Genomic DNA, 16,353 nt, shown 5'->3' with positions numbered 1-16,353 from the left:
CCCCCCAAGCAGGAGATGTGCGCGCAGCCTGCGCATGAACTGCAAAACAGAGCCCCAGGAGTTTACGCCAATCGGCGTTAGGCGGTCCTGGGGCTGCCGCCGCGGCCATGCCCATCGGTGTCACGCACGGCAAGAGGTTACATTTTTGCCAGGCTCAAAATTTATGAGAAAATATAAATAATTTTTCAAACTATCTTGAAAGTTTTCTTGTGCACATTGACTTAAAGGGATACTGTAGGGGGGGTCAGGGGAAAATGAGTTGAACTTACCCGGGGCTTCTAACGATCCCCCGCAGACATCCTGTGTTGGCGCAGCCACTCACCGATGCTCTGGCCCCGCCTCCGGTTCACTTCTGGAATTTCAGACTTTAAAGTCTGAAAACCACTGCGCCTGCGTTGCCGTGTCCTCGATCCCGCTGATGTCATCAAGAGCGCACAGCGCAGGCCCAGTATGTTCTGTGTCTGCGCAGTACACTCCTGGTGACATTAGCGGGAGCGAGGACACGGGTGTGCAGGCGCAGTGGTTTTCTGACTTTAAAGTCAGAAATTCCAGAAGTGAACTGGAGGCGGGGCCGGAGCATCGGTGAGTGGCTGCGCCAACACAGGATGTCTGCGGGGGACCATTAGAAGCCCCGGGTAAGTTCAGCTCATTTTCCCCCGACCCCCTACAGTATCCCTTTAAGTGTATTTGATGGTGAAAAGAAAATAGCTGTATTATTTTTGCAATTGCAAACTTTGCAGCACTGAATAAAAAGTGGGCACATATTAAAAACAAACTCCCAAAACTATCTCTGTCTAAACACTCTCTTTTTCCTGCATGACTTAGCAAAAAAAAAAAGGGGGGGGGGGGGAAGTAAGCATTTTATAAAAGACTGCATATTGGCGTGTAATCATTGACAGCACTGAAACCAATGTGCAGAGGGTTAGCTCATAGCAAAGCACAGACATGCTGCTGCTCCTGTGCAGATTGCACACATCAAGGAAAGATTGGCTTCATAATTTCATGAAAGCCATTTTCTGACAGCCAAAACTACATTGGCTGGTGTGTGTGCCAGGTCTCCTGGCTGCTGATAACAAAGAAAACAGATGTCTTAACCCACAAGAACAGCTGCCAGAAAAAAATAACTTTCATTCATGATTTTTTTTTTATTATTATTAGTTTTATCTTTCAAATGAAGGAAGATTCAGTATTTATTACAATTTCTTTTTACTCTCCAATGAATGACTCCAAAATTGTTTAGGAGAAAAAAAATGTAGGGAACTTGCCTAAATGCTGAGTTCTACAGTATGGAAGAATCATAATGCTTAGTCTCAAGAGGTGGCTGTGAGGGGACCAAACTCAGCTGATGTCCTTAGGAAATCTCCTGCATTCCCAAGTCACTTGTCTGTACTCCTGCCCCCTTGCCAATACTTCCAACACTACCTTCTGACTCCTAGCTTTTAATGGCTGTCACAAGAATGTTTTGCTGATTATTACTCCCTCCAGGAGATGAATGTGCAAATCTCCACTGACGTAAGGAAAGGATAAGGCCCGTTCTCCACAGATGGCTGACCAGCTTGGTTGTTGAGCGGTTACATGCAGCCCAATGGCAGGGTTTGGTACCAGCGTGTCACACTTGACACACAGCGACATTATCTGATGGGAAAAAAAGGTCTCGGATGCAACTACATGGGGGGCACTTGTTCACCAGCTAGCAAGCACCCGGCCAGTGGATGGAAGCAGCTGACGGGGTGAATTCACCCACCTTCAGTTGTTCATGTAAAAGAGGCCTTAGATTTACCTAACCAAACCTCTTGTTGCTGTCAGATGACTGATTAGAAACTGTGTTATAAAGAGTGTCGCCAAAATACAAAGGTGGATGCCTTATTACCTCACATAGGTGCTGCATTGGGTAACATCACTTCTTGTAATTGGGGGATGAGGGAGCCAGGAACAGATCCAGGACAAGGTGCTCCAGCACCAAAGGCTGAAACACCAAAGTGCGCTCCCCCATCCCTCCCACCCCAGCAGTCACACACTGATTGCTATTAGACTAAGAGGTATCCCAGGGCCCCCAAACACCTTAATATCTAGTTATGTGGCTTACAGTCACTGTCATGTATCCTTTTTCTTATTGCTTTCTGCTTCAAACACAACAGGGGAATGATAGCTGAGTGAGTTGTGCGCCCCCTCCTACACTGTCCTCTGAGGCTGGAGCCTTTCTCGCCTCTGCCCGGCCCTGGCCAGGAATTCCAGTATACTCAATAAATGGATTTAAAAGGTACAGGAAAGGCTGTGAGATTCACCAATGCTTCTATGCAAATGTTGTGTCTACAGGTACTTATTGATTTTGCCAGCTCCAGTTCCCACACTGTATGTATCCTTCACATCACACTGAATTCTGGCACCAGGTTTAACCTTTTCCGGACCAATGTAGCTGAAATATATGTCCTGCCGGTGGCTGTGCGGCTTTAGCAGGAGGTAGATTCCAATTATTTGCTGCTGCGCACTCATGCTGTTCTTGCCGCTGTTCCATAGCTACACCAGCTTGCTCTGCTGTCTCATTGACAACAGAGCTTCTGCATTTCAGTCAGGAGCCAATTTAATTGGCTCCTGACCCTGTGATCACTGTAAGCCAATCACAGTAATCACAGGGCAGAATAGGGAACAGCCAACTCTGGTCCTTAAGGGGCCAGAGCTATCCTCTACTGAAAGGGTTACTTACCAGTTTCCAGTGGTTTCAGTGTGGAAGTAATGAAGAGGCCAATGAGCAGATTTGGCATACATTACCACTTTCCCCTTCCACTGGACCCCACAGTAGTAGCTTTTGCTGGTATGATATTTGTATCACATTCTACTCACAATCACTGGAGGAACCTGCATAAACATGAAAGTACTTCCAAACTACATTCAACAATGCTAAGTAATTAGCATATAGCTTTGCACCAATGAGGTCCTGGATGCAGATCTGTGGCAGGATCCGAATACATGATCTTATAGGTGTACTCACCATGTAATTTTCACTTTAGGTCCTATTTAGATCAATACTTAGACCTGACAGTGATAGGATATTGAAGAAAGCTAGCATATACCTGTATGTGTTCAGATTTCAGACTATTTTTCCGATTGGATAGAAATCAAAACTGAATCAAAGACGACATACACACAGAAACGATAGCCGGTATTTTGATAGATATTTTCTAGTATGTCTGATCCGCTTCTGACCAAAACAGAGATCGATTTTTAACTTGGGATCTGGCAATCAATAGGCTGTATATTTTGCTGCCCGATCCAATCATTTTCCAAATAGGAAGTAGGATCTGAAGTGAAAATTGCGTGGTATGTACCAGGCCCAAGGCAACAATATCACAGACAACAAAATAGTCGCAGTTTATGTAGCCGACACAGAATTTGTCAAATCCAGGTTTATCTTTTATAAATATCAAATAATTAGAGAAAGTTGCTGGCACCAGATAAGCAGCCGTATTGTAGTACTGAAGCCCCGTTACCTGTGCTTTCGGTGAAACGGGCTCAAACAAAAGGCAGCACAAAGATAGCACGTATGCACCTCTGAAGAAACGGAACTTATCTGCGAAACGCCTGTCAGGCCGCAAGCTGTACCCCCACTTCTGTCTGCTGTTTGCCCTGTGATGTGCTACTGATCCACTAGAGCATAATAAAAGTCTTTGGTTACCGAGTACCCGGCTCTCTGCTGCCTTTCGCTTTTATAAATATACAGCCTATACATAACATGCACTAATATTCTTAGGTCAGCTCAGGACCTCTTCTATGCAAGCCAATGAATGTAACACATTTTTCCCTATTAGGTCTCTCAAGTGAGACTAGAATATGTACAATTTATAAAAAATGCTTCTTACCTGAATGTATTCTGTGAGTGAATTAAATATTTGTTTGGTAACAGCCAAGGACTTGGAAAAGTTGTGCTGTCCAGATTCATCAATCACATCCTTCCCTGAGTAATACCAGTAGAAGTCGCTGATGGATTCCTGCAGAAGAAGCACATAAGCTGTTTACTAGAATGAACACATCTATGGAGCTATTGGCTTTGTACCCTAAATATATCACTTCATTGTATCTCTATCTGAGCTGTCTACCAAAAAGACATAATGTAAAGCCTCTATAATGATACAGATGACTGGAAGGTACAGAAGACCATCAGTCACCCAAACCTGTAGCTGTTGCCAGTCAAGTCACTTCCATTTAAAGTAATATATGTTCCCAGAGGTAATACTTGTAATCCAATTTCTGTTTTCTGTTCTCTGCAAGCTGCACGTAATAAGTTTCAGTGCTTGAAACTGGTTTAGATTCACGCTTCAATGCTCAACCACTCAAAGCAAAAGTAAGATTAGATAAAGAAATCAGCTGGCAACAGTAATGGACGTAACAATACTTTAAAGTCCTAACTTTTAAAATGGCATTCTTATGTAGACAATGGCCTCAATTCACTAAGATCATGCTGGAGATAATGAGGCAAGAGAAAACTCACCTCCACACAGTGAGAGAGTTACTTTATCTCTTCATTCCTTAAGTTACCTCCGCTGTAGTTAATTTACCTCCTCTGTAGTTCACACACAGTTAATAAACAGCCTGTCTTTAACTCTGGAGTTATTTTAAGGATTGAAGAGTTAACTTAAAGACAGAAGAGTTAACTATAGGTTTGCCTGAGGTAAAATGTTTCCTGAATATTACATGCCTCATCACCATGGTGATAACTCTAGAAACGTTATTAAAGACAGGAGATAAGCTTAGTGAATTGAGGCCAATGTCCATAAAGTTGACTGTGATTTTGAGCCATTAAGATGGCTCGAGAGATAATTTCGGACATGTCTGATCACCGTTCGATTGTTTTGCCGCTCGATTTCTAATTGAAGTGAATTGAAAAAAGATAAGAAAAACAAGCGGAAGATAAAAGAATCGAGCGGTCAAAACAATCGGGCACAGAATCGAGCGCCAGAATTGACCCGTGTATTCCCAGCATTAGAGTCAGTACCCCTTGCTGTTGAATTTCTTTCTTGCCTCTGGTTAGCAATATCTTTTTACTTACCATAATAATAATAATTACTCAATTCTCTGTGCTACTATTAATGCTTACTGACACTTCTGGTTAGATGATATTTCATCTTATTAAAATTATTTAATTAGACTTTGGAGCAATCCTGTAAGGTTTTCTTTCGAAAAACCCATCAATGAAATCACAGTGATCACAGATTTGTTTTTAAGAAAAAGGTATCTGTTCCTTAAAGGACAACTAAAGTGAAAATAATATGGAGGCTGCCATATTTATTTAATTTTAAACAATACCAGTTGTCTGGCAGCCCTGTGGATCTATTTGGCTGCAGTAGTGTTTGAATAACAACAGAAACAAGCATGCAGCTTATCTTGTCAGAAACACCTGATCTGCATATACTGTACTTGCTCATGGTCTAGGGCTAAAGTATTAAGCCTCATCTAGACGGAGCGATCCGGCGGCTCGATTAGCCGCTGGATCGCCTCTTCCGCATCCCCGCTAGTACCCGCTCGCCAGGATTCGATCCGCCCTCGTCCCCGCCGGCGCCACTTATCGTCCGCTCGATTCCCTGCCATTGTCCCCTTGTGGGGAACGAGCAGGGAATCGGCGGTGGCGAGATCCGACCTGTCGAATCTTATCAATCGAGCCGCATTAGCTACGTGTAGACGTAGCTTTAGAGGCAGAGAATCAGCAGAATAGCCAGGTAATTGGTATTGTTTAAAAAAGAAATACATATGGCAGCCCCCATATCGTTACAGTTGTCCTTTAAGGGGCCAGAGGCCTCTGCTCCAAAATGTTAATTTTGTAATGTCTCGCCTATCTACTGTAGAGTGCTGCATAATATGTTAGCACTTTAAAAATAAAGTTTAGTAATACATTTGTGGAGAAGTGATGCCCGTTGCAAATGTCTCCATTTCTTCTGGTCACTGCTCTGGTGACACTGTACCAGTCATTTAACCACTTCAGCCTTCAGTCATTTTCACTTTATGCATCCGAGCAATGTTCACCTCCCATTCATTAGCCTATAACTTTATCACTACTTATCACAATGTACTGATCTATATCTTGTTTTTTCCACTACCAATTAGGCTTTCTTTGGGTGGTACATTTTGCTAAGAGCCACTTTACTGTAAATGCATTTTGACAGGAAGAATAAGAAACAAATGGAAAAAATTGATTATTTCTCAGTTTTCAGCCATTATAGTTTTAAAATAATACATGCCTCCATAATAAAAACTCACGTATTGTATTCGCCCATTTGTCCCGGTTCTTACATCGTTTAAATTATGTCCCTATCACAATGTATGGCGACAATATTTTATTTGGAAATAAAGGTGCATTTTTTCCGTTTTGCATCCATCCATATTTACAATCTTATAATTTAAAAAAAATAGAAATATTTCATCTTTACATTGATATTTAAAAAGTTTAGACCCTTAGGTAAATATGTATGTGTTTTTTGTTTTTTGTTCCCATGGCTCCCCTGAGGTTAATATACTTTCAATTACTGGTTTTTAACATGTATTACATAGTTCAAGGTATATATATAGAGTAGGGTATAGTAATATATTAGCTTGGCCTATTTTTATCCTTGAGTCTAAAGCAACCAGAAAGCACACTTATCCAGCATCAGCTAATCCTCATAGACACTGGATAACTGAGACTCTACTGTATTAAAGTGGCATGAAACCCAGCATTTCTTCTTTGCTCTAAAATATTATTTACAGCATATAACATACTAACACAATTTTTTTTTGTAAAACAGCATTTAAAGGGTTAAATCCCAGGACTGACTTTTTCTCCTGCATGGCAAGCCGCATCCGAACTGGTGATAACCTTATCTTGTGTTTACATTCTTTACTTGATACAATTAAGTCAACATTCTCTGAATGTGCAGAAACTTCTGCTAATGAGTCCTGAACTGAAGCACTGCTCAGAAATCATTACTGGCTGTATTTACAATGGAAATACAACAGTTATGAATAAAATGCACCAGCAGCTTTCAAAGTAAATACACTGAACTTTGGGATCTTATAATTTCTAAATGAATAATAATACTTGTGCACAAAGGCAAATATGATAATTGTATGAGTTATAAAAAGTAGGAAAGCACATTTTTATTGAATGTTTTGTCAGAGTTTAAAACCGCTTTAAAACTTTAGTGACAGGGTGAAGGAAGTTTGTAAGGGAAATTGTTTTCTACTGAAAAACTGCTTTAAAGTATATATATTTATGAAAAGAATCTAACCAGTTACCCTAAAGATTATGTATTTCCTGGGCCATTAAGCAAGAATCCATTTGCTGTATATAGACCCTCTACCCTGAACGTCAAGCAACATGAGCAGGGAGGTAAGTCTGCTGGTGATGTGCAAAGCCAGAGCACAGAATAAAAAATGTTTGCATTACCTGGAGACGGAGAAGATAATCCACAGTGCTAATGATAATATTTACAGTGGTTGTGTTACCCATCTGGGTTCTGAGGAAGTTTTGGAAGTCTAAAGAACAACAGAAGAAATACATTTATTACACTTATATCACAAAAGGAGCATTGGCAACAGATGGGTTTTGTATCTCTTATTAGCTATGCAAGCCTCTAGAAATTAATCTTCCTCTTCTGTTTTTATTGACTGAATGCCAGAAACTGTTCTCTTGTTTAATTATGCAAAAAGCACAATGAGACAAAAGAAAATACAATGGGAGTGATTTACGAAAGGAGAAAGGCAGCGAAGAGCCTAAAGCGTCATTGTTATCACTACTAACATCTGATCAGGTGCACAGGAACTAAACGGGAACGTTCCTGCACCTGACTGCATGTTTGAAGTGATCACATTGACATGTCAGGATACCTCTGCTTTATTAAACCATTGCATGTGAAAATGTAATAAGGCATTATGGAAAGCTTCGCACTGTCCGATTTATACACAGCTGCAAGTAGACTCCACAAATTAAGTGGCAGAATAACTGCCACGTGCCTAGCTGCTCCCAGATTCATACATATGTTTTTGGGCCATTTTAAGTAGCGGTTAGGGTCCCTTCCCAGGGAGATAACCTTATTGTGGTTGGAAGGGTCCAGTACTTGATATTTTGCATGGAATCAATTATAGAAGCTAATATCCTCCATAGTATTAATAAATGTAGCATATGTTTGGATGCAAGGTGTGCATTTAGCCTGTCAGAAGTGGTGCACGCCTGAGCAATTAACCATTCATATGTGGCATGTACAATTTATTTTGTGATGCACAGCCCCCCTCCTTTATGTCTTTGCTATGCATAGAATAACTGCAATATTTGTTACCTTCAGCGAGCCTTGTGACGCCGCTCGGTGGTGTTGCAACCACATACTGTAGCTTTCAGGGTCTATTTCTTTGTTTAAAGGACAACTGAAGTGAGAAGAATATGGAGGCTGCAAAACGTATTTCCTTTTAAGCAATACCGGTTGCCTAGTAGCCATGCTGATCTATTTGGCTGCAGTAGTGTCTGAATAACATCAGAAGCAAGCATGCAACTTATCTAGTCAGATCTGACAATAATGTCAGAACCATCTCATCTGCTGCATGCTTGTTCAGTGTTTATGGCTGAAAGTATTAGAGGATCAGCTGGACAGCCAGGCAACTGGTATTGTTTAAAAGGAAATAATTATGGCAGCCTCCATATCCCTCGTTACTGTTGTCCTTTAAAGCAAGTCTGCCTTTGTTGAGTACCATCTTCCTTCTAAGGTAGTAGACATACTGGTAGACATACTCTCACCATCTTCATAAGTCTGATCAGAAATTTCACAATGACGCATAACTTCATGAAGAAATAACTTTATCTTGCCTATTACAGACTCTAAAATTTGCAAGTCTGAAGGAGCACCACACAAAGTGTAATGGTGAGCCAAGACCCCAACTACTGTGTCTCTAAGGGCTCACTGAAGTACAAAGCAAAGATGGGTTCGGCACTCAAGTTTATGTAACTAAAGCGCTTATTCCATCATAGAGTGCCAGCAGTGAAAGACCACTGTTTCGGGCTATGAGCCCTTTTTCAAACTGCATCAGCTATGAGAAGTGAAAAGCACGTACACCTTTAAATATACCCTCGCCCAGATGCATCACCAATGGGAATCTATCTGGGAGGGGTTAATGGCAGACCTGATGAAAAACTGGACCATGTTAGATGCAAGGAACAGGAAACAAGGTAAGCCAAAACACCACCCCCAACTCATTATAGACTTTAAAACATTGCGCAAAAGTGTGTTTTCTCATATGCAAACATACAGTGGCTTGCAAAAGTATTCGGCCCCCTTGACGGTTTCCACATTTTGTCACATTACTGCCACAAACATGAATCAATTTTATTGGAATTCCATGTGAAAGACCAATATAAAGTGGTGTACACATGAGAAGTGGAACAAAAATCATACATGATTCCAAACATTTTTTTACAAATAAATAACTGCAAAGTGGAGTGTGCGTAATTATTCAGACCCGAGTCAATACTTTGTAGAACCACCTTTTGCTACAATTACAGCTGCCAGTCTTTTAGGGTATGTCTCTACCAGCTTTGCACATCGAGAGACTGAAATCCTTGCCCATTCTTCTTTGCAAAACAGCTCCAGCTCAGTCAGATTAGATGGACAGCGTTTGTGAACAGCAGTTTTCAGATCTTGCCATCGATTCTCGATTGGATTTAGATCTGGACTTTGACAGGGACATTCTAACACATGGATATGTTTTGTTTTATACCATTTCTTTGTTGCCCTGACTTTATGTTTAGGGTCGTTGTCCTGCTGGAAGGTGAACCTCCTCCCCAGTCTCAGGTCTTTTGCAGACTCCAAGAGGTTTTCTCCCAAGATTTCCCTGTATTTGGCTCCATCCATCTTTCCATCAACTCTGACCAGCTTCCCTGTCCCTGCTGAAGAGAAGCACCCCCAGAACATGATGCTGCCACCACCATATTTGACAGTGGGGATGGTGTGTTCAGAGTGATGTGCAGTGTTAGTTTTCCGCCATACATAGTGTTTTGCATTTTGTCCAAAAAGTTCCAATTTTCTGTCTCATCTGACCAGAGCACCTCCTTCCACATGTTTGCTGTGTCCCCCACATGGCTTGTGGCAAACTGCAAACGGGACTTCGTATGCTTTTCTGTTAACAATGGCTTTCCTCTTGCCACTCTTCCATAAAGGCCAATTTTGTGCAGTGCCTGACTAATAGTTGTCCTATGGACAGATTCCCCCACCTGAGCTGTAGATCTCTGCAGCTCGTCCAGAGTCACCATGGGCCTCTTGACTGCATTTCGGATCAGCGTTCTCCTTGTTCGGCCTGTGAGTTTAGGTGGACGGCCTTGTCTTGGCAGGTTTACAGTTGTGCCATACTCCTTCCATTTCTGAGTGATCGCTTGAACAGTGCTCTGTGGGATGTTCAAGGCTTTGGAGATCTTTTTGTAGCCTAAGCCTGCTTTAAACTTCTCTGTTCTTTGGACTTCATGGTGTTGTTGCTCCCAATATTCTCTTAGACAACCTCTGAGACCGTCATAGAGCAGCTGTATTTGTACTGACATTAGATTACACACAGGTGCACTCTATTTAGTCATTAGCACTCATCAAGCAATGTCTATGGGAAACTGACTGCACTCGGACCAAAGGGGGCTGAATAATTACGCACACCCCCACTTTGCAGTTATTTATTTGTAAAAAATGTTTGGAATCATGTATGATTTTAGTTCCACTTCTCACGTGTACACCACTTTGTATTGGTCTTTCACATGGAATTCCAATAAAATTGATTCATGTTTGTGGCAGTAATGTGACAAAATGTGGAAAACTTCAAGGGGGCCGAATACTTTTGCAAGCCACTGTATATTTTCTTATGCCCCATAGACTTCAGTGAATGAGATAGGACAAATGCTCTAGCCCCAACCATACAAGCCAGTAACAGTACAGACAAGCAGACGGTGCAGAAGGGAGATGCCACTTCCACTTATGCAGACAATGGAAAACAGAAAACTATGTAGATTGTAAATACTTTGTTATAAGACTATATGAAACATACAGACATCACAACACGGCTTAGGAGCCAACACATTTCAGACTATGGGGTCATTAATCATGGCTCAAATGTTTAACCACTTAAGCCCTCAGTCGTTTTCACTTTATGCATCCGAGCAATGTTCACCTCCCATTCATTAGCCTATAACTTTATCACTACTTATCACAATGAACTGATCTATATCTTGTTTTTTCCACCACCAATTAGGCTTTCTTTGGGGGGTACATTTTGCTAAGAGCTACCTTACTGTAAATGCATTTTAACAGTAAGAATAAGAAAAAAACTGAAAAAAAAGTTTTAAAATAATATATGCCTCCATAATTAAAACCCATGTATTGTATTTGCCCATTTGTCACGGTTATTTCACGTTTAAATTATGTCCCTATCACAATGTATGGCGACAATATTTTATTTGGAAATAAAAGAGCATTTTTTCCGTTTTGCATCCATCACTATTTACAAGCTTATAAAAAAAATAGAAATATTTCATCTTTACATAGATATTTAAAAAGTTTAGACCCTTAGGTAAATATTTATGTTTTTTTTTATAGTAATGTTTTTGGTTTTTTTTATTACACATTTTATGTGGGTATTTTTGGGAGGGTGGGATATAAATAGTGTTTTATTTGGGGAAATATTTGTGTATTGTAATGTTTTTTTACTTTTAGATGTAGTTTTACTTTTTGGCCACAAGATGTTAATCTTGAGTTTGTTTACATGACGTCACTCTAAGCGATCGTGCACCATAGCCCGATACATTGATTCCTGGGCTAACGAATCCGCGGCCAGGAGTGCGCGTGCACGCACGCGATCGGCCGCGGGAGCGCGCATGTCCTCCTTGACGTTTTTCTACGTCAAGGAGGACAAAGTGGTTAAGGACTCCATAATCGAAACACGTTGGTCCTGAATCATGTTGTGATGTCTGTATATTGGATCTGATCTTATAATAAAGTCCTCTATTTTCCCGTGTCTCCATAAACTTCATTGCATTTATGCGAAAATACATTTTCTCATATGCGAAAATTTGTTTTCTTAGGCTTCATAAACTTCAATGCATTCGTGTGAAAATGTATGCAAAACATTGTTTTCTTATGCCTCAAAGACTAACACATTCAAGCACAAATAATGCAAAATTATGCAAAATAAACATGACCCATAAAATCATAATTACAATCAAAATCGTAATTGTGAAAATGATGTGAAGTTTCACAAAACTAAAATTACTCAATACAATCAACATCATCCACCACTTTAATGTAACTGTTGGTCCTGGTGGCAGCATGGCACTTGAACAGTGCTACATCTATGCATATACACATGTGTAGGTGCCATCTCCCTGCCAGGAGTTACACTTAGTATCAATTAGCCATAAGATAACTACGTTTCAAGTGAAATACACAAATACTGCCATTCAGTGCATTATAAGTGAACTGAACTGCATTGCATCCTGGGTAATGAGCAGCTGAACTGTGTGGTAACCATTTGGTCAGTGCACAATTCAATCATCTGTGAACTAGGCCTTTTTTGAAAACTTTTGTTCCCATGAAAACTATACTTTACTGAAGGTGTTCAGCTAGAGAGAACACAAAATAAGTATATGTTATCACTGTTCTTTGTTGCCACTGCATTTCTGTAGTGCTGTGATGTATTGCTATACATGTGAAAAAGACACTTTACAAAACCCTAGTAAACCTCTTACCATTATTGTGTCCTTCACACAGAAGTTGCAGGAACCTGAAGAGATCTCTTGTAAATTCATCATTCTGTAAAACCTTCTCACCTTGGAAAGACAAATGAAGTTAAGTCGTGTTAAGTAAATATATAGCTCTTGTGAGCAGCCTTTCCTGTAAGCTTATATTGTCATCTGTTTTAGCTCATGTAACAGATACAAACTCCAATAGCTCAAACACATGCCTCAGCAAAACATAAGAATGGTAGTCAACTTATATTTGTTTGTAAGCTTCATGATATAAAAAGCCATACGCCACGCCAAATGCAGATCATACTGTTACATTTTATATGTAAGATAATAAAATTAAAATGAATGTGAAGAAAACAATTGTTGGTAGAAATGTATTAAGCCCAAACAATGTTACTTTGTTAGGTGTTTTATGGTAATTAAGGTCAGATAAAGAAAGCTAAAATAATTTGCCACTGAACTAAAAGCTCAAACATTAACAGTGTTTATTTACCACTTGCTATAGATTGCGGAACATAAAAATTGCAAAAAGAGAAAAAAGAAAAAGAAAGCCAGGTCATACAGGATATGAACTCAGATATGTTCTATTTTTCTGAAAACATTATTCACAAGATTTGAATGTAAGGACTTGAAGGACTTGGTTAAAGTGTGCCAATACTTTGGGCAATACACACACACACACACATTCATATATACTCGAGTATAAGCCGACCCACCAACTTTTACCTACAAAAACTTGAAACTTGGTTTGGGGAAAAAACAAACTATGGTGTAAAAAGTGAATTTTCCCATTTTGAAGCATCTCTGACTTTCCTGAGCACCTGTCATGTTTCATGAAGTGCTAGAATTCCAGGATAGTATAAATACCCCCCAAATTACCCCATTTTGGAAAGAAGACATCCCAAAGTATTCACTAAGAGTCATGGTGAGTTCATAGAAGATTTTATTTTTTGTCACAAGGTAGTGGAAAATGACACTTTGTGAAAAAAAATAAATCAATAAATAAAAAGGTTTCAATTTCTGCTAACTTGTGACAAAAAAAAAAAAATGAAATCTGCCACGGACTCACCATGCCCCTCTCTGAATACTTTGGGGTGTCTACTTTCCAAAATGGGGTCATTTGTGGGATGTTTACTGTCTTGGCATTTTGGGGGTGCTAATTGTAAGCGCCCCTGTAAAGCTTAAAGGTGCTCATAGGACTTTGGGCCCCTTAGCGCACCTAGGCTGCAAAAAAGTGTCACACATGTGGTATTGCCGTACTCAGGAGAAGTAGTATAATGCATTTGGGGTGTAATTTTACACATACCCATGCGGGGTGGGAGACATATCTCTGTAAATGGACAATCGTGTGTAAAAATTTAAAAAAATTGGCAAGGGCCCCTAAAATGCCAGGGCAGTATAGGAACCCCACAAGTGACCCCATTTTAGAAAGAAGACACTCCAAGGTATTCCGTTAGGAGTATGGTGAAAAATCTTCTATGAACTCATCATACACCTAATGGAATACCTTGGGGTGTCCTTTTTCTAAAATGGGGTCACTTGTGGGGTTTCTATACTGCCCTGGCATTTTAGGGCCTCAAAACCGTGAGGAGTAGTCTGGAAACCAAATGCCTCAAAATGACTGTTCAGGGGTATAAGCATCTGCAAATTTTGATGACAAGTGGTCTATGAGAGACCGAATTTTTTGGAACTGGTCATAAGCAGGGTGGCCTCTTAGATGACAGGTTGTATTGGCACTGAAGTGCAAGAAGCGCAGGATGTTCTCAAATCCTGATCTGGACATGGCAGCAGAGAACATGGGCATGTGGTGTATTGGGTGTGTAGACCAATAAGACCGCAATACATTATTTTTGACTAGACCCATGTTAAGGAGAAGGCCCCAAAAATGTTACGTTCGGAAACTTGGAGTGGTTTCCACCGAAAAGGCTGGGCATGGTAGCTTCTTGGATTGGCGGTTGCGTATTATGTGGCGTAACGGTTGGTCTCAGGCACACTTAAGTCGTAGAGACCAGCAGTAATCAGAAAAAAAATTCTGTCACTTCGGTGGGGCGGGTGAGGGTTTGGCCGGGTGATCAGAAGCCTGCAGGGGGCAGTTTAGGGCCTGATCTGATGGACAGGAGTGCTAGAGGGTGACAGGTGGTTAAAGGAGGTGATTGATGGGTGTCTCAGGGGGTGATTAGAGGGGAGAATAGATGCAATCAATGCACTGGGGAGGTGATCAGAAGGGGGTCTGAGGGGGATCTGAGGATTTGGCCGAGTGTTCAGAAGCCCACACGGGGCAAATTAGGGCCTGATCTGATGGGTAGGTGTTCTAGGGCAGTGTTTCTCAACATTTTATTGGTATGTACCCCTTTTAAAACCTTGTACTCACCAAGTACCCCCTAGCATAGCAAATATTATCACAAGTACCCCTTGACAAATATATATTTAATTTTAGTACATGATAATTGCTTCTAAACAATTTCCAAGCATTTACTGTTGCTTTTATTTTGCAAAATCACAGATGTGGTGTTGTTTAAATAATATTTATCATTGTCTAAAACTCTAAATTTGTTATTCTTGGTGAAGTATATCAAGCCTGAGTACCCCCTGGAACCAACAGAAGTACCCCCTGGGGTACGCGTACCACACGTTGAGAACCTAGGTTCTAGGGTGTGACAGGTGGTGATTGATGAGTGTCTCAGGGTGTGATTAGATGGGGGAATAGATGCAAGCAATGCACTGGGGAGGTGATCTGGGGGAAGCGCGCGATCCCCGGCATTTGAGTCCCACTGGAGCCGACGCCGATCGGCGTTAGGCAGTCCTGGGGGTGCCACTTTGTCGACGCCCATCGGTAGTGGGCGGTCGTCAAGTGGTTAAAGGATACCCGAACTGACATGTGACATAATGAGGTAGACGTGTATGTACAGTGCCTAGCACACAAATAACTATGACAGGAAGGGACTACAGTGTGACCCTCACTGATAATAAATTCCAACTATAAAACACTTCACTAGCAAAAATGGCTTCTGAGAGCAAGAAAGAGATAATATGTATGTGTTTGTGTAATATACTTTTTGACCACAAGATGGCGCTAGTGAACACTCCGGTTATAGGAAGTGATTACTTTTTTTTTTTTTACACTTTATTTAACTGTAACAGTTTCCTGTTTTGTGAATGGAGGTGGCCGCTGTTCGCGGTCACGTCCATTCACTCCAGGCATTGCGATTGGGTAGAGGACCTCTTCCCCAATCACTAAACACGGGATCCCGATGGAAACGGCGGCGGTAGCGGCGCGCACATGTGCGGAGCGGCGGCGGGATCGCGCAACGTATTAAAACATCATGTTGCCGTTATTAAGCTAAAGCATGACGTTTTAATACGTATGCTTGTCGGTAAATGGTTAAGCACCTATTAGAATGTAAACACAGACTGTACACCTCCCACTCCCCACCTGGCAGCTGCCTGTTCTTGGTAATAATGGAGAGATCTGGTAATTACTTCATCAGAAGGCTGAGAGGAAGCATGGTTAGCAAGGTAATGGCAAAGGAAAAGGTGCTAAAGGCCATGTTTCTTGCTCCTATGGCATGAGCAGCAGAGATGGAATATGTAGCTAAGATGGATGTACAGCATCCTTTACC

At 41.0% G+C, this 16,353-nt stretch overlaps 1 protein-coding gene across 12 annotated transcripts in view; it reads right to left on the bottom strand.

Moving 5' to 3' along the window:
• The window catches only part of RYR3 (ryanodine receptor 3), a 1,134,733-nt gene that overhangs the window by 137,217 nt on the left and 981,163 nt on the right, over window positions 1–16,353 (bottom strand). For all 12 annotated transcript variants that reach the window (XM_068253938.1, XM_068253930.1, XM_068253931.1 and 9 more), the window contains 3 exons: window positions 12,734–12,814; window positions 7,415–7,503; window positions 3,858–3,986 (listed from right to left, as the gene is read on the bottom strand). In XM_068253938.1, the coding sequence (XP_068110039.1) occupies window positions 3,858–3,986; window positions 7,415–7,503; window positions 12,734–12,814 (299 nt within the window). The remainder of the gene's footprint in view (window positions 1–3,857; window positions 3,987–7,414; window positions 7,504–12,733; window positions 12,815–16,353) is intronic.

This window comes from Hyperolius riggenbachi, chromosome 9 (genome assembly GCF_040937935.1).
Source record: "Hyperolius riggenbachi isolate aHypRig1 chromosome 9, aHypRig1.pri, whole genome shotgun sequence".
NCBI classification, from domain to species: domain Eukaryota; kingdom Metazoa; phylum Chordata; class Amphibia; order Anura; family Hyperoliidae; genus Hyperolius; species Hyperolius riggenbachi.
This window is presented reverse-complemented; position numbering and strand designations above follow the sequence as displayed.